This window comes from Osmia lignaria, chromosome 10 (assembly GCF_051020975.1).
Source record: "Osmia lignaria lignaria isolate PbOS001 chromosome 10, iyOsmLign1, whole genome shotgun sequence".
Lineage (NCBI taxonomy): Eukaryota > Metazoa > Arthropoda > Insecta > Hymenoptera > Megachilidae > Osmia > Osmia lignaria.
This window is the reverse complement of record NC_135041.1, coordinates 4,830,964-4,856,331: the sequence shown is the minus strand read 5'-3', so window position 1 is coordinate 4,856,331 and position 25,368 is coordinate 4,830,964. Positions and strand designations below refer to the sequence as shown.

The 25,368-nt window shown below is 40.1% G+C and overlaps 1 protein-coding gene across 2 annotated transcripts in view; it reads left to right on the top strand.

Annotated features, from left to right (window-relative positions):
- LOC117611624 (uncharacterized) overlaps positions 1–25,368 on the top strand; it is an 86,710-nt gene that overhangs the window by 59,297 nt on the left and 2,045 nt on the right. Inside the window, exons 2-4 of one of the 2 annotated variants that reach the window (XM_076690549.1) lie at positions 3,759–3,824; positions 18,879–19,204; positions 19,877–19,987. In XM_076690549.1, the coding sequence (XP_076546664.1) occupies positions 19,015–19,204; positions 19,877–19,987 (301 nt within the window). In that variant the 5' untranslated portion in view covers positions 3,759–3,824; positions 18,879–19,014. Of the gene's footprint in view, positions 1–3,758; positions 3,825–18,878; positions 19,205–19,876; positions 24,783–25,368 lie in introns of those variants that run through there. The other variant, XM_076690548.1, reaches the window with a different exon arrangement.

Sequence of the window (25,368 nt, the reverse complement as noted above, 5' to 3'; positions counted from 1 at the left end):
TCTACAAGTTTATGCAAATCAAAATTCTTGCCCGGTTAAACGGTTCTTACCGAGCCGTTTCGCGAAGGAAAAAGGGAGAAATTAGAGCAAAAAATCGCTTGAAGTAGAAGAGGGCGAAGCTGGTCCGTGTTCACGGGATCACGCACGCGATTATTCGCGAGAAGCCGTCGCGTCGTCGGCCGATCAAGAGCGTTCGTAAGTACGGCAATCATGGCCTGGTATAATTTTGTGCAAATAGTAATATCGTGCAGACCAACTGGCTACCAAAGCTTGCTGCTATTGTTACTGCTGCTGCTGCTGCTGTTGCTGTTGTCGGTTTCGTGGTTGGCACGTTTCCTTTTGCCCGAACTGGCCTCGCGTGTCAGCCTATCGTTTCCATTATGCCCACCTTCGCCAGTGTAGTCAGATAAAACCAATTATAATCTATCCACCCTAGCCGATACGAAGCCAAAGGTTGTCAGCAGTCGCGAACCGTGTGCTGCCTCTACGGACGATTTTACTTGCAAACCAGCCATTTCACCCTCGTAAATATCTGACCGTATTGGAAGGGGTTGGATCGGTTTCGTGGCCCAACCGATCATCCTTCTTTCAGGAATTTCAGAAATCACTTTGATTTTCAACGAAATCGATGGAATATCGCGTGCTCTGCTTCTTTTATCCTTTTTTAAGGATCGACATAAGCAATCGTGTTGATTATCTATTTATGTATTTATTAACATCTTGAAGAATGGAGCCTGGATCAATCGTGACCCAAATTTACAGAATATACATAAGAATATATAATTTTCAAAGGAACAGTGTACAATTTAGAAAATGATAATAATATGAAACATCAAATTGAATATAAATTGGGACTCTCCCCATGGTCCGCCATTGGAGAATTAAACTGTAGTTAAACTCTGGCAAAGTTTATACGGAAACCTTTGTGACATCCTGTATAAAAGTTCGGTGAAAAACACGAAAAAGTTACGTTAAGCTCTTCAATTCATCACAAACATTTACTACCTTCTTTCTCTGCTATCCCTGCAAACTAGATTTACGAATGAACGAAACTTAAAGATTAATTTAGTTGGATACAGAGTCGTCGTTGGACCAAAAACTTCTCAAGGTTCCGCAGGAAGGAGAAGAAGGAAAAAGGAGTCGGGCAAGCGGTGAAGTATGAGCCCTGGTGTCGCAATGTTGAGTGAATTATCAGTTACGAGTAGACAGAGGGCAGGAATGGCAGGGAAAGGTTAAGCTGTCGCTTGGTGGACGAGGCTAATGAAAGCTTAGCCCTGTAATGCAATCTGACGGAGAGCAAGCTTGCCGTCTGACGTGACAGGTCAGTTCAGACTGGTCCGAGTTGGCCGGCAAGACAAGTGGATTAACCGGGGCTCCGAGGATGGCGGCCATATAACAGACGATCTTTGACTTCCCTTTTGCTTTTGTTGCCCTTCTTCGTTGTTGAGTGTCGACCTATCGTACCGTATACTCGCCGCTGTCGATGTCCACCACCTTTATCATCCGTTCTTGTCCGTCTACCACGTAACTCCGTGCGACAGTTATTACTTTGAACAATTTGTCCGTCTCCCCTATTTCTAGAAAAAAATCACTGCGACAGCAGATGTAATTTACTTGGAAATTTTTATAAATTTTTATAAGACGGTTATAGGCGATACTTCTTGCAAATTAATATTGAAAAATAGCGAAATTTGAAGGCTATCGTTATTGATATCAACATTCGGTGTCATTGACGTTTACGTGAAAGAATGTCGAGTGTTTCCATTGCCGTCGCGACGCAGAACGGCGCCAGTTGGTTTTTCGTCGTTCGAACACGCATTATAATTTCAGCCATCGCTGATAACGAGTTTCCTCGTGACGACACAAACCATGCGTAGCCCCACACTCGCGCGATACCAGCTCTCAACCATACGGTTACTTAATTCCCGCCGACACGGCACGTCGTTTTTCTCAGAAGCGTTTACACGCCGCGATCAATGTACCATGGCAGAGTACAGTCATGAATTCCGTGTTCAAAAGTCGTGTTTCTTCGTACGACAGCTTGCACTATACTACTCATGTGCGTCAAGTGTACGGAGGGCTTCGTTTTTTTCAAATCGTATGCGGTTGCACATTGTGAACAGATATATTGATCTCATACAATTCCTGTGAAACTGATATGAAATGATAGAATTTCATGCGTAAATTTAATTTAATTAAAAGAGAACACAATATAATAATGGAGATGTATTTAATTATCAACATTGCGATATTATTTTTTTCTTTCATAAAAATAATAATTTCAGATCTCGACTTTATCAAATCGTTGTCAATTTTAATCGGTATATCCAAACAGAATGTATATGTATACATATAAATATTTTTGTTTTCACTAACAACTCTTCCATTTTGTTTTTTCACTAACGGTCAAACAATGGAACTTTACAGACAGCCCGCGATTCTCTCGCATTCTCCGTTTCACAGAATGAGCAAATATTTACTGTGTACAAAACAGAAATAACTACGTATGGAAATCTGCTAGTGATTGGAGTGACTTGATCAACACAAAACTTTATCGTTTACCTTCTCGTTCAATTTAGTTAGCGATGCGTGCCATTCTACGCGCATTATAAAACGATACATACTATTAAATGACTGATAAAACGACTAAACAATCATTTTTATCAAACCCTGTGCTTTAAACTGATTTGTCATAACTGCTATGTTTCAATAATTTTATGTTATCAAATCAAACCAGACTTTCTGCGTTTTGGAATCTATCATTTGATATATAACAAGCTAATGAATATCGATTCCCTATGTATAATTGACGTTCATCGTTGCAGTGAAATGTTTCTGATAACGATGTTTATCAATGATTAGCGTCAATATTATTTGATAATCCATTGTGCATTGATTGCCTATTAATTTATTGGTGGTATTGTGTACAATGCTAGAAATTAGTGAATATAACATTTTGTTGCTGCGAATTTATAACAAATAAATTATTGATCTCTATTGTAACATTATGAGTAAATAGTAGCGTTTGAAATATCAGAAACCATCGAAATTTTAATAGCTTGTAATGGACTGGTTCGATGTTAACAGTTTAATCCTTCCTATTATCTTCAGTTCTTTCACGATATCCGGTAAGTCAGAGATAAAATGGAAAATCCAACGACAAGGAAAACAAAGAAGAAAAATTTTCTGCTTTGATAAACGTTTTACGCGATAGCTTCAAGTGACACCGTCTTTCGTCGAACGGGTTAACTCGATTTAAAGAAACAATTGATTTAACACCGTTTTCCTTGGCAATCTTCAATTCTCATCAGTTCAACCTGGCGACCTACTTTTACAAAGTTCAAATGAACAGCCACGCTTGCGTTTCACGTTCAAAGAGAGCAACTCCCATTTCAATTTCAACAATTTCCTTCAAATTGATTTTCTTTTTTTCAACTGCACGTTGAAAGCTCGTTTCATATGCAATTTCGGGGTTTTCGAATTCAACGGACCGGTATTCGTACTCGTATTTTCATTGCGTATTTTCCGGTCGATTCATTCATCAGAATTATAACTTTATTTTCTATCATTTCCACGTGGAAAAATGTTTCTACGTTAGAAATAAAACATACCTGAGTCTGATAAAAAAAGATTCCTCTTGGATGTTCTCTTCGTTACACATCGAAAAGGGATATTCGATTACGACCATTCGTCATAATAATCATCTGTCTTAATGTAAACGTGTCATTTGATATTTCTTAAGTTTCTCGATGTTTCAGGTTTCCCATTTATCAACCCACACCTAGGAGACGAGTAGTTACATCTTCATTTTCTTCTACAGGGACGTGAATATACGCACACTTGACACATTTCGTTATTTTTAATGAGAACTTACCTTTTGATTGTAAGCTATTTTTCATTCGAATGCTCATTCAACAGCTGCACTGCTTTTCATTATACCCCTGATTATGATATTGTTTTTGTCGCAATTTGGATCAAAAAAGGGCTACCTTTTCATCAGAGGAATTTCTCTGCTTCATATGAAACAAACTTGTGGAAACGAATTTCCTTTGTATGTAACATCAAACTTTTCTAAAAATATCCGTGAAACCTTTCATAGAAATTATTTGCAAATTTCTGTGTTAATTGGTTTCTGGAATATTGTGTGGTATCAGGTGAAGTTATAATTTTGAATACTATCCTTTACAGTTCTTCTCGGGAAACGCATCGGAATATCCGTGCATATTCAACCGGTTGATTTGTTCCACAACCCTCCGGGTAATCGAAAAAGGCGTCTCCCAATCTTTGCGACTCTCGTAGAGCTTTGTACTCGCGTGTTTCTCTTTTGTTGGCTAGTTTCGTAGCCGTTTGAAAACTCTGCAACCGAGTGGCCATTTTGCAGGCTGATTCGCGAGGGTTCGTGAATTTACGAGGACGAGTACAGGCGCGTATGCGAATAGTACACAATACGAGTCGGAGGATTCCTAACGAATTCTTCGTACAGGGGTTCCATACTACCCCTCCGATGAAATTCTCCTCTCATTCTTCGCTATTGATTTTCTCGTCGACGATTTAATTGAACTCTCTCCTCCACCTCCCCTCTAATTAGAAAATTAAATTTCGAAATAATGTTGCTTGCGCGAAAACATTCGTTTCGTTCGGTTCAAGATTTTTCTACCCTCATTGCCTCCATGCATCGCTTTTTTCTCGTTTTTAATTAATCGTTCGATTTGAACTAATTAGAAAAGTTTCGCTATCGATGGTCGTTAATTTATTATAAAAGGTTGATTAATAATAGATATTTTTTATTACTGCAAATGGTAGAGAAATAATAGTCTCTTATAGGAATATTTAAATGCAGAATATCCAAAATACAGTTTCCCTTGGTTTATGCGAAGTTTTAGTTGAAAAAAAAGAAATAGGAAAGTTCGATCTCCATCGTAGTAAATCGAGATGAAAAGTGGAGGGTAAAGGTAGTGGTCCAAGTCGAAACGTTTCGAGACGGTTCCTTTTTTTCCTTTTTCAGCCAGTTTCCCTCTTTTTGCTCGTCTTTCTATCGGCGATCTCGTCGCTGCAAGGGGTGGAATATCTTCGATAATCGACACAAAGCCGACCGATCAGCTTCTACTACGGTTCACCGACGCTTGAAAGGGAAAACTGGGGCATCGTCTGAAAGCCTGCTGACCATTTTCCGCTTTGTTCGATCAGATGTACTTCTCTGGCGCGCGTTTACCTCCAGTTCCGCGAACAATATGCAAATTGGGCTGTTACGCGCTTTGATGAGAATGCAGAACGAGTTCAGCTGCAGCTTAATCAATCGACGATTCGCGGAGCCCCGTGTGCACGTTTCTTTGAAACGTGCTACAGACCGAATGAAAATTAATCGTAACGCTCCTATCGTGCATTCGTCTAATGAGCAAAAAATTAAAATAACGAATCGAATTTGTCACGCTAGATTAATCAAATAATTTTCAAAAAAGCAAAATGGTATTTGGATCAGCTAAATATTCTTTCTAGATCGATAACGAAATATTTTTCAAATATAAAATTTGAAATAGGAAAAGCAAAAAGTAATTTATTAAAATTGTGCTATCATATGATAAAGATCTGTAGATACTATTTCAATTCCTATCGATGTTTGAATTTCTTCCCGTTTCTTTATCTTTTTTCCCTCTAAAATAAATGTACCCCCTGTGTTGGTCGATTATCATTTTATGCGTATAAGATAGTCGACGTTTTTCACTCTAAACCCTCTGGAAAGCTTTCTCGCGACGGACAGTGTTCTTTGCCGATATTACCTAGCGTGTCTTTTACCCTGTACCTTTTCCATGAGAAAATATCGACACATCTGTCGAATAAGTATCTGGCACATCTGTTCTAACGTCTCTATTTATTGAAACGTATTAACCGAAGAATTGTCTTGGAATTTTTACTCGAACCGTCTTATATTATTCAAATTCGTTTGATTATGCTGCAGCAAGTCTCACATTTCCCAGGATGAAAATGAATTTCAGGAATACCTATTTAAGAACATTCGTAAACCGATTAAGTAGGTATTATATTTTCATGAAACTTTAATCTTCAAATTAATATAGCACAAGTGCTATTTAACGATACCCTTACGTCATTAGATACGCAACAATCTAATTCATTTACCGCAAGAATTTACGATAGTTAATACTCCGCGTAGCTAAACACGCGGCAAGTAGGTAATCGAGGAAAGGATGCTCGAGGGTGGCAGTATCGCCGCCCTTGTCGTAAATCCACGGGGGCAGCAAATGAGTTTAATTTTAGTTGTATTTCAATGAAAAGGGCAATTCTCCGGTGGCTGTGCATCCATCATGGAGAATAACGCGAGCCGGCCGGTGGGATTAGCATGGATATGACTGAATTATACAGAGACTATGCGCCAGACTGCGTGTACCATACGCCACTCTCTGCGTTCGTCCTCTCCTCTTCTCCGGTTGTCTTTCCAACTCTCGCGTTTCTGCCTCTCCTGAGAGCCGTCATTTCAAACTGCCTGTACATACGATGGTTAATATACCGGTAATGCGGCAAGCTTTGGGGCCATCCGAGGAGATACCGACGTCTGCTCGGACTCTACGTGATTGAATTAACCTAGGCTTCAATCTAAAGTAACTACATTCATTTAGAATAATTTCTGTACATCAAATTTTTCCTCAATTTTTCCTTGAAAATTAATTTATCTACCATGTTCATCTATTCTTCAGACTTCTGAAGAAACCCTCTACAAAATATTGCATTTGTTTCGTATATAACCGAATCCACCCTCAGAATCGTATCCTTATTTCTCATCGAGCGAAAGAAAGTATAGCACCCAGCGTCTCGTAGTTCCCTCCTACTCCAGAAATCTCATTGGTCCGTAAAGTTTTTTCGGCGCGCGAGAAAGCCCGTGCTAGTTCGAAAACTTCCCGTCGGGTTTCTCACCCCTCCGCGAGTTGGTTGGCCGGGTCAAGAGGATTCGACATTGGTGAATGGAAAGTCTCGGGGATGAAACGTTGGTGGTTGTAGCCGACTACCGAAAAGAAAGAGGCGAACATAGGGGAGGGAAGAAGGATAGGAGGAGAGAGGTACAGAGGGTGGCGGGCATCGGATAGGAGGGTGAGACGCTTTATCCCTTATCGTAAAGCGAGTTTAGACGTAGACGGGCTGAAGCCGGCTCTGTATTTCCCCGGAGCTCCGCAAAGTCCGTATAGGAAATCAAGTTAAATTTGTTGAGCCGATAAGGGCAGTAGGTAGAGGTTGCTAGAGTTCGACGGAGGGAGGTTTGCCTCATGGAGGAGACCAACGACGAGGCTGGCAACCGGGCTCGATAACGGCCGAAAGCTGTCTTTATGTACCAGCCACCTCCTCTGCGTAGGTGCTACCTACCCGCCTAACTTTGTGTGTTAACATTTCGACGGGGCTGTGTTTGTGGTAGCACCAGCTACGTGTGAAACGCCACAGGAAATCCCGATCAGCCGTGGAAAGCTCGATCTACGAACATCGATTGATTCCCTGTGAATTCTATCCCCTAGACTCTTGGCTGGAAAGCGATCGGATAGGGAGACGAACGACTTTACTCGTGGAAAGGCACCACGCTCTGGGAATTAGCTGTACGATCGTTGACGTGCCAACCTCGTTCCCTATATCGACTTCGATCGTAAAATCCAGTCGACGATGTACGATGAAACCTTGTTACCGGCCTGTTTAACATCGTCTGATACATTGATCATTTCCGATAATTACGGTGTTATTAGGCTGTTGCATATAAAGTCAGGTGAATTTAGTATAATGGAATTTAAAAGTTCTTTCTTCGAGAATTTTCAAATGTTTCTTTAGTACGTTCGAAAATTCAATGTAAATCCTGATTAATCGGGTGATTCGTTCAGCTGTATCGGCAGGTGTTTATCGCAGTTGATTACTATCGTTAATGAACGAGTTAATGACTCGGGAATAAATTGATAATTAGACACGTACACTGTTCCGGGGCTATTGATGTACATAATTTATCACGGAAAATTAGGCTGCTAATGGAATTGCCTGGTGTTACATTAGAATCATGAATTACATACTAGGGAAGCCCTGTGTTATATCGTAAACAATTTTGCAATTATCCTTTATGTGATTAAATTATTCACATCAAAATGACGAGGTCCGTTTAACATGGCCGACGAAGATTTTCTCCGCAATAAAACAATTCGTTTTCATAATAATATATTTTGTTGCTTCGGGAACATTTTTGAATAAAGAACGAAGAAGAAATGATTCCATTTGTTGTCTTCAATTGCATAGAACGATCAAGTTAACCGCAACGGGACGGAAGTAGTAAATCGACGTGATCCAGCGGATGCGACGTAGTTCGCTCACGGAGTGGCCTACTTTGCTGAACCACAGTTGAAAATTATCATCGTCCGGGAATACTTGTAGCCGGTTAATTAAAAAGCGTGGTGCACGGACCACCGTCGGCCGTTGTCATTGAAATGTTGCCAAAAATTTTATTTCCGTCCAGGTCGTCGGCCGCGCTTCCGTCGTGCAAGCATTGGGAACCGTAACCGGTGCAACGTCCACTCTACTCCCGAGTTTTCGAATTTTGCATTGAAACGCAATTACACCGTCGCGTAAAATATCTGCATTTCAATGCCGTTACACTGGACCGTTGCTCTCCCTCGGAAATTCTACTATGTTCCGTTTCACGAACGTTTCGTTGCGAAATTTTCCGACGTTTCCTTGTAAATACCTGTTTTATTGACGGTAAACTTCTTGGTTAAACATCAAATTGCTGCTGTAACCGAGCTTTACTACGCGTCGAATCACGCGAATGTAGGGAATCCAGTATGGTTTTGTACACAGAGTGTAACAGAAATTGGGAGAATTGCGAGAAAAGAATGGTTCTTTATACGAAGATAAATTGAAAATTGAAAGAACACTTTTGAAAGGACTCCTTTAAAAAGATGAAGAAAATTTGCAATAATTTTTAAGTTAATAACACTGCTGTGTATCTGGCTAGTTACGAAAGGGTTAAGGTCCTTTAGACACCCCGATACATTTTTGTAATTTAAAGTTCACAGAAAGCAGGATGCACGTGTACTCTTCCCAGACGAAACATTAAGCTAATGATTAATCCCGCCCAAATTTTTACCGGGTTCTTCGTTTTAACGCGATCGAACGAGGGGCACCGGGGCTGTACATTGAGCGCAACCCTCGACCGCAGCAGACGGATACACGGAGCGAAGAAAAATGTGCGGATGGACGTTGTAACCATCCCTAAGATCGTTGGACGCGGCAAACGGCCAGGAAAAAAGAGGCGAAAAAGAGAATCAGAGGGAGGTATATATCTTAAAAACACTCGCCGAATATTCTCCCAACTTTAATTAACATAATGAACTATCATCCGAAGTGCTGTTACTAATAATTCGGCTCCGTATCCAAGGGGTGGCTGAGATTGCAAAGTCTGCAGATTACTCGAACATCGAGTTACACCCAATTTATCGTCGAGGAGTTTGAAGAATTTATAAAGCGTTACCATCGCTTTCAAACAATTTCATTATTAACTTCAGTCATGCGAGGACGTAACCACCGCTTTGCCGCCTCTGGACGGTTCGACTAATTTTTAGTTAATTAGTCGCACGGTGTACCATTATGAGGGTGCTGATAATTGCGTTCGAAATTCTGTTCGACGAGCCTCATTACAGGAAACGCTTTGTTCGTACCCAGAGAAGCTGCGTATTAAATTTTCAGAAATTAATTGACGAAGAACTCGTTGCGAACTGCATGATAATTAGAGCACATCCTAGTCGTAATTATTCTCTGTATGGACAAAATGAATTACATAAATTTAGATCAACAAATTGTAATATCTTTTGCGTGCAAGATAATCGGAAACAATCAGAAACAAATTCCATCAGCATCTTTAAAATGAATTCTTTTACGATCATTCTTATCTCGAATGATATCAAATATCACGTCTACAAGCTGTATCCCCGTGTACCTTATTCCTTAAACGAGAAAGCATCCCGATAGCCGTCAAATATACTGATACCGCTTCGTGATCTTATCAAATGTCCCCTGTCCTCGTTGAGGAAGAAGGAACAGGAGAATGGACACCGTGGATACCGCGACGTTTCTATCTACTCTCGATTCTAACCGAGGGTACTTCCACCGCACAAATAGACCCGTTCTTCGAGTGGCCTATAACAAAAGATCGAGATTCTTGCTAGTCTCTGGAAACTAGAGATGGGATCCAAGTACAGGTTACAGAATTAGAGAATCATCGAGCATCCACTATAATTTTTTCAATCAAGAAATTTTATTACTGCAATTAACTCTAATTCGTCAATTCATACTAAACTTAATCCAACTCTGGTGGAAACCTGATAGCCGCTCTCGTTTCATCTTTCCCGTGAAGCAGAGTGGTTGTTGCACCCTTTCGTTACCGCAAAGGTAAGCTGTGTTACAACCGACTGTCCCCGCGAAGTTACTGCCACGATCTGTTGTTCTATGGGCCGTGAAACACGAAACGCGGCAATAATGTAACCTTCTTACCGATCTCCCTCCGCCTCCGCAGTCGTCCATACAAGAATCACGGAGCAGCCCGGCGAACGCGTAAATCTCCCAATAGCTTTAGCGATGTACGCGTTGGATGCTGTTGCTGGTGGTAGCAACGGTGGTGGTTACCGTAGCCGGCTGCAATGATTACGTCCCGCTTGAGAAAGAGCCTCGTCCGGTTAGTTTCGGTTCTTCTCCTCGGATAGTTTAATTGCTAAATTGGCCTTGGTAGATTCAGTGGACTCGTTGCGGCGATTGCTGGTGCTGTTCAGGGGGGGGGGGGGGGGGGGGGTTATTGCTGATGCACAGAGTGCTGACGATATTCGCATCGTCGGTCGATGCTGCTCAGGCTACCTTTGTATTAATCCTCCGATGGTAGAACGTATAATTTAAAGCTTAAATCGAACCGTAAAATTAACGTAAAATCGTGTCTTGAACGGGAATTTCATTAGATGAAAGGATTAAATTTCAAAGCAGATCATTTCCCGCGACTTTTCTCGCACTCGGTTAAATGAAAATTCCTGCGAATAGACAGTGGAAGAATCGGGACCGCGAGACAGGACGTTGATTTAACGCGGTCTCCGTGGTGTAATCGGATAAATTGGTCGCGGTTTGTGCAAAGTGTTTCATCAGTTTAAGTGCGGACAGCTTTTGTTCGAGCTACAGGTGTGAATTTGGAAAAGCTTGAGAGTATGTGGTTCGAATGTGAAAATTTGGTGAAATATTCGAAATTCGTGCAGACGTTCTACGTTTAAAATCTGCTGTTCGATATTGTAGACGTAGGAAAATTGCATTCATACGGAATTCTTAGCAACAGAGTTTGTAAAGCATTTCAAATATCGTGCACATATACGCAGGTATGTTCTGGTTCGCGTTTCAATGCAATTCCAATTGGAGTTTGCAGTTGGACGATAACCGTTGTAATTACATTCATAGATCAGCTGTTATTACAAACGAGTACGGATCGATACGCGGTTCCGTACGATAAAAATGTTTTATCATGAGTACGATATAGCGAGCGTTGTAAGAGGTTCACTGAACAGGCTGTATTGTGACCATAAAGAAAGATAAGGGGCTTCCTATTTTATTATCTCGGACGTATTCGTTATGGGTAATACACAAAATCCTGGAATAATGGGAACGAGATCCTAGAGCTCGCTACACACGAGATTTGTGTCTTCCTCGACGCTCGAATAACGACGATTTTCGGTTCCCCTTTTACCACGCAATTCGTCCCTCTGCATTCTACACTGTCTGCCCGATAAGCTTCGATTTTTCGTACGGAACACGTACCTGCATTCGTCTTACAATATTCCGGAAAACTTTCGTTTAGTTTACATTGTACTTTCGGAGCGGTAGATCATATCCGAGTCATAGAAGTCATATTTTTCAACGTTTCGATCTGATACGATGAATTTGTTCGATGTTAAAAGAAATTTATTATTTATAAATTTTCATACAATAGCCATTTGTACGGTTATTTTTATATTAATCTAATATCTTGAAAAATACTCAAGATTTTCACGGTTCGATTAATTTATGTTTCTGATAACAGAATGACCCTGTCACGAATAATAAAGAGGGAGAAGATCGATGCCCTTTGTTCCAACGGAATTTTTTCATTTCTTTCGCGAACAAAGCCGCTCCTACTATGGGGATACGGGTAGGCTTTCTGCATGGACCATTCGTGCGGCATAATTTTCAATTACAATAGATTATATCGCGTTGAATTTAAACCGAAATCGGAATCACAGAACGGTGGTTCTTGCTTTGACAGCATGATTTCTACGTCGAAACCATTGCTTTCGGAATGCTGATAATAAATAGAGAACATCAAAAACCAGAAGTATATCGCATTAAATGCGTGTTAATTACTTTTCAATTGAAAGAAGAATTCGTTTTAGTAATTATTTGATGATTCAAATGACAATAGAATAGGGTAAATGATTGACCCTTTTCCTAAAACAGTAAAAAATATATAAATATTAACACTTGTACAGAGGACCATGAAATAATATATCATATTATTTTCATTTTCTAAATTTTATAAATAGAATTATAATTTATTATGTAAGAAACGCATAATATTACATTTTCTACATTTTTAGAAAAAAGCTAATCATTATATAGGGCTCAGTAACTGTATACATTACTCTATATTATCTACATAACTCTACCAATTTTCAAATACTTCTCTAAAATATTTTTCATATTTTACCCGCTTTCTAGTAAGACGGCAGAAGAAACTAAAGTATGTAGACAGGTTACTAAATAGCGCCGTTAAAATCCCTTTGACTGCAATAAATCTCGCAGCATTATTCTATCGCTATTATTCTTCGTTTCTTATCAATCTCAACTCCGCCGTACAAAAAGGAATGCAATTTTATTGCGGGAACACCGCGCGGCTGGTTGGCGACCAAGATCGTGACCGGGCTATAAACGGTCGGTTTGCGTAACGCACAAAAATCGTCGAAACTGCACGCGGCAGCTCGTTACACGCGGAATATTAATTAAGGGTGGCCAAGGGGTGAAGGCGCGCGACGGCGACGCTCGTAACGCCGATTCCACGCGTTCAATCTCCATTACGAACGGCCGCACGTTTCCCGCGTCCGTTTTGAATTACGAGCGGAAAGTATGGAGCGATCGTAAAGCTCGTTTCTCTGCCAGCTACGAGCGAACGCGTTTAAAAAGATCCGCTCTGACGATGCTGCCCTACGCACAAGAACAATGTTAACCCTTTCGCTGTTACCGATGGGCCTATGGACGCTTGAAGAATTCGATGATTCTACGGTATAAGCACCTTTAGGTATTTAAATAATAAATGTATTAATCGTAAGAGCATCGTTGCTTTAGAGTATTATTCTTATCCAGTAAAGTAAAAATATGCTACAACATCTTACCTATTCGGTACATTTAATTAAACGTTTCTTTGATGTTAATTACCTCGGTAATTGCAACGTCGATCTATTTAGTTGAAAAAATCAATTGAAAGTAAACATCAGGGACGTCGGCTGATAAATTAAAGTTCAAATACATTGTTTGAAAATTTTCCAATATTTCTATAGTTGAACGTAGAACATGCATGATTTAAATAAAATTTTTCTATTCGATGCGACGCTGGTAGATTCTGAGGCCGCGATATTCATCTAGGCCATTAAAAGTCATGAAACGTTAACTTCCGTCGCTTCGGAACTTTTCAACCTAACCAGAGACAGCTTTTTTCCTCCCTTTTTTTTTCTTTCTTTTTAATCAAACCGGCATACTAATTCACCGCACGGTGGCTGTTCGCCCGGCGTCGTCGCCATATGGGCGCGTAATATTAATTTTCCTCTCGCGGGCGGTCTTAATTTTGGATTCAACGGGGATGTAGGAACGTCAGAAGCGGAATCGGGAGACTGTTAAACACGATGGATACCGACGGCACTAGCAACGTGATAATGTCATGCTAAGATCAATTTTGTATTCCGAGCGTCACCTCGCAGACTCAAGTTAAGTACGAGCTTTTCGAAATTCCGCCCATTAACGACGGAGCCGTCCTGCTTCTGTCTACATTTACGAGTGCTCTTACGCCGCATTTATTTACCCATCCGAATGTTTTATTCGAATTCGACGTTTCCTTTTCTATACAGATGTAGGTAATATCGTTGGAGCGAAACATCAGCGATCAAGAACTACGAGTACGAAATTTAATTTCTTAATTGGTTTAGGCGGATAATTAATCCCAGCAACAATTTTGGCTTATACTTATATCACATAATGATTTTCTGCCTAAAGAACAGCTGTGAGTAATTTAAGCCCCCTACCTTCTCTGGTAAGGAAGATATAAGGGAACAACCCTTAATTTTACTATTTTTTTTCTCGAAAACTATTTAAGATATTTGGACAAATCCAAATGCAAATAGTAGATAGTAATTAGCTTCTCATCATATATTTTTTTCAAAATTTTTAACCGATGATTAAGGGGAAAAAAATATTTTAACTTTGGGAATGATTTTTGTAAACAATCCCTTGAGGGACAACTACCAAAGAATTAAGAATAACGTTTTATTATTTAATTATTACCTGTAGAAGTTTCAAAAGGGTCGGATTGGTGAAACATAATAGAGAATTTTCAAAAAATGTTTTGAACGATCCAGTAGTTCTCAATGAGAAACGTCTCAGATTAGGCGTGACAAATCCGATGAGGATAGACGTTAGAATATCTACATAAATATCCACGATAGGTGGTTTGGTAGGCAACACCTGACTTACATACCTGTAAATTAGATACGGGTCAGATCACTAGGTTAAACCTACGTCGATATCTGGCTTAACCATCCGGAATTGGTGCATTTGCATGCGGCTCGAATTTGTGGTATTGGTTACGGTCTAGCTAAAAGTAAGTCCAAATTATACGTACTAATTGGTCGGTTCACGTTACATTTCGAGCGTGTCGGTGAATTTATCCGCGTTATGCGCTACGTTTATCGTCGATAAGTGGCTTTTGATCGAGATGCGCAAATTTTCGAGTCGCCGATTACCGAACAATACGTGCCAAACAATCGAGAACACGATCCGATCGATTGCTTCTAAACAACCATGGAGCAGATTTAACAATTAATGATTCTGAACTGTATATGGGAGTTTGTATCGTGAGATTGCGCCAATGCCTCGAATTCGATTAATAGGTTCTCTCTGTTAACGATGACAATTATTGATTAATTATAATTACTCGTGTTAAATTGTAAGTTGATCAATTATTACGTGTTGTAATAATTTCTGTATACCAATAATAATGTACAAAGGAATATTTAATAAGTTTGATAAGAAGAGAATGAAAAGCAGACTGCTGTTCTTCGAAAAGGAAAAAGAAAGCAATCTTGATAGCGAGAGTGAGACTGATTCGCAGAGAGAAAATGTTAAGAAGGGAAGAGAAAATCAGAAGCAGAGAAGTCACAACGAATCCTGCGAACTTCGAACTGACTTTGGCAGTTTAAAAGTTGCACGGAAGCGTCGCAACGGCAGGAAGCCTTATCGTGGCACGTACACTCGCTCTTCGACCAGCGTTTTGATACGATATTATTTCCGGTAAATTCCAGGCCGGAAACTGCTGCTTCCAAGCGACGGCATAAGCCTGACTGCTTGTTTGAAAAGATTCCGATTCCTGCTGAGAACGACAAGGAAAGTGAAAAGCAGAAAGTGGCTGTCAAGAGAGAGAGAGAAAGAAGAAAAGAGAAGATGAATATTCGAGTTTGAAAATTGACTTTCAGTTTTCCAGGCCAACTTCAAGCACAGGTATCTTGCGATTTCTTGAACGAAACATATTTCCTGTTTCAAAGTTTCACATCGAGATTCAATTGAAAGACTTATTAACAGCATGGAAATGAAAACTTTCCAATTAATAAATTCAATTTTATCTAATGTTAATTAATAAGAAATTACTGTATTATGAAAACAAGCTTCATAATACGTTAACTGGTTAAGAATAGTGCATGAAAGAAATAACTGTAGAAAAATAGGAAATTGCGGGTGACTACTGAATTATTCATTAATTATGAAGAGATTTACTTGTGAAATCTTGACAGGAGCACGAGAGCGCGAGCGTTTCATTACGGTAAAGGCACTCGTTTAATTGCAGAAGTTCCCGACGTCCGCGAGAGGAAAAGAATGGCCCGCCGCCAAGCCACCACTTCACCGACAACAATTCATATTAATAAACAAACTTTCCGGCCGTGTAACATGTTTTTACCCGTGCCCGTAAAAATAAAACTTAATACAACTCGAGTCCCCTACACCTTTCCCCGCTTATTTTTTTTTTTCATAATCAACCCTTAAGATCACCCGTAGGAAATTAAAACTGTTTACAGTTGATAATTAGTCCCGGTTAGGAAAAACAACGGAGCTAATAGTCTGGCCGGCAGTTGGCTGTTTAATCAAGCGTTTTACGACGTGCTTAAGGAAACTTTTCGTTAACATCAGCAGACTTATGATCGATGCCGGCATTAAGCTGTATTTCGCGCCGTACCGTCGTTAATATTAAGAACGTTAAAGAGTTCCCCTCCGACTTCAAGAATGGAAATTACCGCGGTCGCAACGATCGTGAAGTATAAACGGAGTCTTTCGCGTTGCCATTTCGAAAGTTCATCGAGTCTATCGTTTAATCGTCGTAATACGAAATATACACTCGAACACGTAACTTTGTTTAAAGGTAATCTTGATTTTATTTCAACTCAAAAGCGAGACGTTTCATTTCAGTTGAAACCCACGGGCCAATTCAGAACTCGATTATTGTTGTCCTGGTTGAAATGGACAATTGTTTGCGAATATTTTACGAGCGAAACTAGTCGTTCAAGAGAAGGAAACTTTCGGAAACTTCGACGAAGTTACACTTTCCGTTGTCGCGCCAAGTTTTGTTTAAATTTTCCTTCGCTGCAACTGCAACAACCTAATGGAATTTACGAATGGTAATTAACTACTATTTGGTCGTCGAAGTTTGGAAACCTTAGACAAAGAAAACGAAGGAAAAAAATTTGAAATACAAAGTTTTTAATAAAATACTTTTATTTTCAAAATCAAAGTACAAAATAGTTTGAATATTTAAAATGTATGTGACGCGAAGAAGAAAACCAAATTCGTCGATGATGGGGAAAAAAGCTTCGCACCGATGTGACGGTAGGAAAAAGCGTCGCGGTGCGGCGTCGCGTTCGCGACAAGTATGAGCGAAAGAGTGGTATTTCAGCAGCACCGTCTCGGAAGCAGCGTCGCGCTGACTCCGCGCCAAAAGAGAAGCGGAGCGGAGCGTTCGGCAGCGTCGAATTGCAAGTGACTGCCTCTCGTCTTCGTCGCGAAAGCAAACAGGAAACGGCGAGGAGGCGCGAAAGGAATAGAGATTTGTAAAAGAATTCGCAAGGAGCGCGTTACTCGCATACCGTGCGAGCACTATAGACGCTCACTTCTTGCTCAGCTTGCAGGATGCCTTGCAGCTTTCGAAACGGGAGCTCTAGTCGAGAATCTGCCTAAATATTTCGTGTTCGAGCCAAGTGTCCTACATGATACGAACACCGACTCCGATGGAAACCGGAGATTTCACTGTAAGCTCGACGAGCTTGCGCTTGACTGGAAATTTCCGCTGGAAAACTTCGATTCTTTTACAAAGATCGATTAGCTGTTGTAACTTGATGTCAGTTCAATGATCGCTTTTGGATACAGAGGATAATGTATAAAGTTTATTGGTTCTTTTCCTAAAAAAAATAGAAAGTACAATATAATCTCTTACATAATAAACTATAATTCTATTTGAAATAAAAGGTACTCAGTCAGGCTTAGAAAAATAATTTTATTTTATTATTTAACCAACTGGTTCTAAAACTGGGTATCGCGAAATTTTTACTTGTTTATATGTAAAAGATCAAATATTAATAAAAGCAAAAAATAATAATAATAGAGGTATCGTAAATTTTGTTTAATGATTTCAATGTGCCGCCAGACAATAAAGTTTGAGAATCATTGATTTAACCCTTGAACAGTGTGGAATTTAGAAAATGTAAATAATATAAAATGTAGAATTAAATTAAAAGTATGGTTTTTTTCCAGGGTCATCTCGGGACTCTCTTGATGCTTCGCCGCCTTGGGATTCTCCCTATGGTCCATCGTTTTGGCGCTCTCTATGATCCGTCGTTTTGGGGCCTTCTCCATGATTCACCATTCTGAGGGTTAAAAAACATATTATTATATTATATTTTTCACTCTTTTAGGAAAAGGGTCAATCATTGCATAGGGGTTAACAATTGCATACGTTACCCTACACAGGATAGAACTAAGAAATGCAACTGCGAAAGTTTAAGACTATCAGAAAATATCAGTGCAAACGTTTGAGAATTTTTGGAATTTCTATTTTCCAGCAATAGAACGTTTAAAACGTTTCGTTCCATATTCCAACCTTCGTATTCTACGCTCCACGCTCTTTCGTTCTATATTCCATACTTTAAATAGTCATTTTCCAAAATACACCGCAAACGTTGTACTTTTCGCCGGCTCTGCTCTCTGTTTCTTTCTCGTCGACAACGAGCCCGTTTCAAACGGCATTCTCTGGTGCTTCGGTGGTGGCAAGCCAAAAACACGCGGCATGCAAAAAGCATCGACCACGAGGAACAGCGCGGAACGCGACAAGAAACGATCTGATTACTCTCGAGACCAGACTTGGCTCTGATATAGCTGAAGAAAAGCAACGTGATAGCGAAATTTGTTTTCTACTCTGCTGCTTGGTGTTCCGTTTGTTCAACATTCGATGGAACCAAACCCTTAATGATAAATTAATAAAACGCCATCGAAGAATGTAATTTAATAAATACCCATATTTCGAATTGTTATAGGAGCAAAAGGGTTAAGGACCAACGCCAAGAAGAAGCAGAAGGCTGGTGTCTATAAGTAGAAGAGGATGGAAAGCGGAAGAAGGGTTGCTTCGATGTGGGTGTTGTTTAGACGAGGCGTTGTTCTGGCTCGCATAGAATGTGGGTCGGCATCGGCTTAGTGGCTCTGGTAAGCCTCATGAAACACGAGTACCCACTGGGATGTCACCGTTACCTGCTTTATGGAGATGGAAGCTTATGCATGAATCGCCAGGATAAGAAGGATCCTTCGGTTGCTTGTCTACGCGACGGCTGCATGCTTGATGCCCCTCTAAGTAACAGTTCGTCAGGTAAGATGCGGATCCGGTATCCATCGTCTTAGCGGGGGTAAGAAAACTATGGGGAGGAGGATAGCACTTCGGCGAGCGTAACCCTGTTGGTAGTAAAATTTCGAGAGGGTAAGGGTCCGCCGTCGTTCCACGGACGGTTTACGAACGTTCGGTGGGAAAGTTTTAGATTCACCTCGTCACCGCGAACGCTAAACGACCGTTCTGAAGTTCCTGAAGTTTCGCGAGGAAGGAAGAGGACCAAGTTCGGTAACTCTTCTCACGGTACACTGGGCAAATTTTTGTTACCTAACCGCATCGCGCTTCGATTCCTCTCTCCTCGAGTTTTTTATTATTATTATTATTATTACATGTGCTAGTGGAAGAATAATCAGTTAACGTTAACGTATGGAATTCTTGGCGAATACCATTTCAAACCCTTTGCCTTTCAACACCCTTGGAAAAGAAAATATTGAACTTATGTAAAGTCGGAGAGGAAATCGGTTTTACACGTTCGAGCACTTGTTCACCAAGGAAAATAAATCGAATTTACGATTTGGTTCGTTTAGTATTCACGAGAACGAGCGACTCTCTTAATTTACGTTTCACAATCGGGTAGAAGTTCGAATAAAAGGGCGGATATTAATTTTAATTATCAATCCCCGTAAATAACCGCGTTCGTTCGATTTATTAAAGGTTTGGGACTCTTGCAAACGTTCCTCCTCTACATCGAGGTCTTTAAACTGGAAGGCTGGCGAAAAGCAGCTGGGTGTAATAGCGAGGAAGCAGAAGGCCAGAAAGTAATATGTAAGAGGAAATAAGCTTCCCTCGTGCGTTTTCGTGATATCTGATGCTGCCGTCCCGACCCCGGGGATCGTTGAGAACTTAACTCTCTCTCTCTCTCCGTTTAAACCAGCTCGGGATCTCGTCTGATATTTATACGACTTTTCGCGTAATTGCCCGGCCTCGTCGGGAAAGAAGTTGCCAGCGTAATTAACGCTATCGTTCGCGAGGAATCGTCGCATCCTGCCGCGTGCACGCGTGTAATATCCCTCTAGGTGTCCCGGTGAAATCTGTTCCCGGCCGTCTGATTTATTTTATCCAAAGATTACCGCCCTTGGGAAGAACTTTGGATACCTCGTTTCGTCTTCGTGGGAAGAAAATCTGAAAAGTTCCAGCTGATATTCTTCCAAAGAAAGAAAGAAAGAAAGAAAAAAGAAAGTAATGCCTAATATTTTTTTCCTTTTCCTCGCGATATCGAAACACAGAGGGAGGATATTTATGAGAGGAAGAAAACGAGATCCCTTTACGACTGACGAAATGTGCAATAAGGAGAGACACAAAACGACACCGAACGCCTGGCTTCGAATCAATTACACGATCGAATATTAAAATGTTACGGGGCTCGGTTTGAATATTGCCTAATCGAACGTCCTTCGAAACCGTTGGATGTAATCCTGGCCAGGTTCCCTTGAGGGCTCGAACGGTTGCCGAAGGAACGTAACATTGTTTCGGCTGCGTAAAAATAAGCCATTACAAACACGTGTCCTTGCCGATTAGCATAATGCTTGGACTTTTTCTACTCGAGGCGAGACTCTTGCAAAAAATGTTAATACACCACGCTGTCGCGAGCAGATTTAGAACTGGGAACCCAGATGCTCTGCATGTGCTCTCCGAAGTCATTATACTTCTTCGAGGAGCCCTCATCCCCGCTCGCAGGCGATTATCTTCAAGGAGCGTCGATAAATTTGTGGTTCGTTCTGATTCCTTTAATTACAAATTAAAATTAAAATTGAAATTCTGTTGGTACTCGAATATACTGAATATTACCAACCCGAGGGTTAAAAGAGATATCGCGGCATTGTGCCCTGGATACAAAGGTCCTAATATAGAAGTCCAATCTCTGAAACCGTGAATTGCAATAGAAATCATTTGAAATATAACACCGAGGAATATTAAATACTCGATTATCCAATGCACGGCAATCTCGCGGCAGTAAAAGCAACAAATTTCGTAAAACCAATTTCTCCGAGCTGTTCCAGTGATTAAGGGGTACGCGTAAGAACGTTGCACACCGTTCACCTCCTTGTTGAACGAACAAAGAAGGAAGCCTCTTAACTGACACGACGGCGGAGCTAATTAAGCGCATGTAACGTTTTGCAAGGCGATTAAACCGGCAAGAGGAATTCCGCTCTTATCTTGCCAGGCTTCCTCGAGGCTGGTTCGACCCTCGAGCAACCGCTTCGTTCGCTCAAAATTATATCACGACTCCACGGCGTATCGTTATTTGTTTATAATTAGCGCTCGACTGACGCCGCTCGAGGACAAAAGGAGCCATCGGACGAGGGAACTGGATTTGGCTGGGGACAACGTTTAAACCGTAGAATGGCAGCGGTCGGTACGACATCATTAACAACTTTCTGGCATTGTTTTCCGTGCGACCGACAAACTGGGCTAATTGCTTCAACTTCTGACCCGTTCCAGTTAGAATCGTGTAACTGGCTGTTTCTAGCAAGCAGACAATTGTGTACCGCCGGTTGCAACCGCTTCTCGCGCAGGCTTGCAGAAAATTCACCCCCCTCGGCTCACCGCGACGAGCACCACTACACACCAGCCACGTGCAATCGTCGCGGCTTATTAACCCGACGATAATTAACCGTAATCGCGGCCACGTAAACTGCCCCCTCACCCTTCGACACCACTTCCGCCGGAGGTCACCATCCCGTACTTCTGCAGGTATTTGTCTGAGTTGTTGCATGCACGATAAAAATTAATCTGCTATTCTATATGAATCGAAATTCAAATTTTTTTAAATGTAGACTTCGATAACGTGCACATACTATGAATGAAAAAAAGAATCTCAAGGGTTAAATAAGACCCAAATTGGGGTGTAAGGTCGATAGGTTTTGATGGACAACTAAACCCTCTCATAAACCAGTCCTACCTTAGATTCTTACCCTCCGTCTTTATAGCTTACTCTCCATAAACATTTTTACAGCAATTTCTTCTTCTTCTTCTTCTTCATCATTGCGACATTTATTTCTATGGGCTAAATTTTCCAATCGGGTCTGCCAGTTTGCAGATTTATTACAGGCTTTGCAGTAGGAAATTTCAGTGCAGGAAAACAATCGGGTTGCATTGATCTTTGAGCATAGTAGTTTCCGACCTGAAACAAGAAAATAATGTAGGAAATCAATTCCCATCTTGGGGTAGGTTCTTCCAATTGTATGTATTCTTCGAAGGTTGGTTACATACTTGCTTTATCCATTCCTTTCTACAAATGGGATAAACAACTACAAAGAAGAGTTTACTCTTATCCTTAGAACCAGTTCAGTCGTTAACGAGCTATCTTGAACGAATACTTGGAATCGAATTGTGTTTTTCTGCTTACAAATAAAACGAATTTCTAGAAGGACAGAGCTAAAGAAACTTCATAAAAGGTATTTCTTTTCTTTTTTTGTTCCGTTCTATTTTATCGTTTGCCTTTCAATCTTCGAAACATTCCTTGGGAACAATTTCAAGATATAATGGGATCAATTATTATATTCTGAGAAATATCTTCTGAATTCCTAAAGACAGTATTTTATTTATAAATATTATAAATAGATGATACAGATTGAATGACCAAAGTGCACATTTAATCGCAAAGAACAATTTTTATGAAAATTGTAAATTTCATCGTTGAAAATTATTTTCAATCGAATTAAAATCACAGATGCTCCTCTTCCTGATATATATGTGAAAAACGAATCATCCAACGCTCAGCTGTTCGAAAACGTTGGAATTTTTTACTGGGAGCTACATTTTATCCAGGTTGAAGCAAACGATAATTGATGTGGCAAATAAACGATAATCGATGACAAAAAAAGAGATAAATAGAATAGCGGAAGCGTGCATTTTTCATCGGCGCCATGTTTCACATTTTTCGAATTTTCATTAGGGGGTATCGAAAAAGTTTCTTCACCATAATCGAGTTACACTTTAATGATCAATAAATAAAATATTCATGAAATTTAATCAAGCACATTTTACGATCAGAGAATTTCTCTGGAAGAAAGTTAACCCGAAGGACGGACAGAAATTGCAACTTTATTCGTCAGAGTTCTAAATGAATTTACCGGTTGCTCCTTTTTTTTATTTTTCCACGTTGCAAGAAATAAAAAAGAGGAGTAAGGGGAAGAAAGCGGTCGAAGGAAAGATCGCAAAAGTTTTATTTCTGTCCCGAAGTGGAACAGTACTCTTGTGGCACGGCCGCAAAGGATACTGCGTCCAAGTTAATTTGGCATAGTTTACGTTATAGAACTAGAAAAAAAAAGTGAAATTTTACAACGGCCATCGTAAGTTACTTGTCCCGTGGCGAAACCCGGGCTATCTTTATTCGGGACAGTGTGCAACTGCTTCTCTCGTGGATCCTTAATTAACATGCTTAAGTTAGCTCCAGTGAAATTTACGTTTTACGTGAAACAGCAGATGAATGCAAACTTTCTCAGCTGATAAAACAGAAAAAGAATTCTATTGCTCTTAAACTTGGTGTTATCGAAATAGTATCCATACGACTTTCCAAATTTTCAACAAACTACAGTCAAGTTCTGGTTCAATTTTTTTGTCACGACCAAACTCTTGAAATTACACCTTTTAATCAAAAACGAAAGTTCCATTTTAATTTCAAGAATTTTAAAATGAAGCATCACCACCCCTTGTTGTATCTATTTTGACGGTCCCACGAAGCGACATTCGTTTGTGCCTTTAAACAGCCACGCTCTCGAGTGAAGTACGTTTCATTAAAAAGGGAAAGAATAAAAGAGGCGGGTAATAGAAGGAACGAGAAACGAAATTATTTCACCGAAAAAGCGCGTGGAAGGTGCGACAAACCGAGTCACGGTGAGAGCCTATCTGCGTGCCGTGTAAACGGTGAGAGGACGTCAACGCCGCGGGCACCTCATTTACGCACATTTTGCATCCACTCAAGTTTCGTTTGAGCGTTGGAGATTACATGGAATATTATTTCATCGGTGAAGTGGGTGGCGCGTTGCACGTGGATCGCTGAGGTGTGCCGCTACGGCTGGGCTTTAACCCGCTTTGATATAAATGACGGATGAGAGAGAAAGAGAGACTGAGAACACTTCGGTGCTTCGAAGCACGGAGTCGGTGAACTAGCACAAACACCCGCGTCTGTTCGCCTCTATTTCGCGTGCAATCTTCGAAATGCTTCACACGCTCACTGTTCAGACATCAACAATACCTGACCCATATACTCATCCTGTAAACGAAAAATAAAAGATGTTATGAGGAAAAATATTTGATGTGAGTAAAGGTTCAACTGGAAAAATTGAAATTTTAAAATGTTGCTACGTTTAAAAAAAAAAATTATTGGAATATTTCAGTGGATATATGCTTGAATAGATTAACGCTAGAACTATTCAAACTAGTTGAAATGACTGGTTTCGAATTTCTTATTTTAATTCGTAAATTTTGTGGAGGTACTTTTGTTGAAATGTATGTTGGCCATTGTCGGGATAAAAAATAAATGTATATGTTACCGGTAATGTATGAAAAGCAGGCATTGTATAGAATGCCTGGTGTTTTTGGGCAAAGTATGAAATATTCGAATTATTTTAGTATTATATAAATTTTTCCTAGGTATTGTAAGGATTTTGTAAAATAATTATTCTAAAAATTAATAAAATAAGAAATAATCCTAAAAGGTTTTTAATTTAAAATTTTAATTTAAAGGAAATTAATTTGTTTATATTAGATCGATATTGCCTAGACATTCTATACAATGTCTGCTTTTTATAACATTTTGTAACATATATACTAAATTATTTTTAATCCTTTATCTATTTAATTTTCTACATTATTTTCGACTTAAAAATAAGATTGCATCAAACGTCGAGAGTTTTAATGTTAAAATGGTACACCCGTACATCTGCTACTCTCGTTGGTAGTTTGATTATTGAAATAACTTCCCCCAGCACTCATATGTATACATGATTCTGAAGTACACGATTGTCCCGTACTTGTACAAGATTCCACGATGTCGCGTCGAGGGGATAGAACGTTCTCCATTTCCTCGTCTTTTTGGTAGCCATGTCTACAGCATATTACGCTGGCGTTCCTGAGACTGGAGGATCCTCCGGATTTGAGGAACTTTCACTTCTACCTTTGAGAGCAGAAGGAAAAACTTT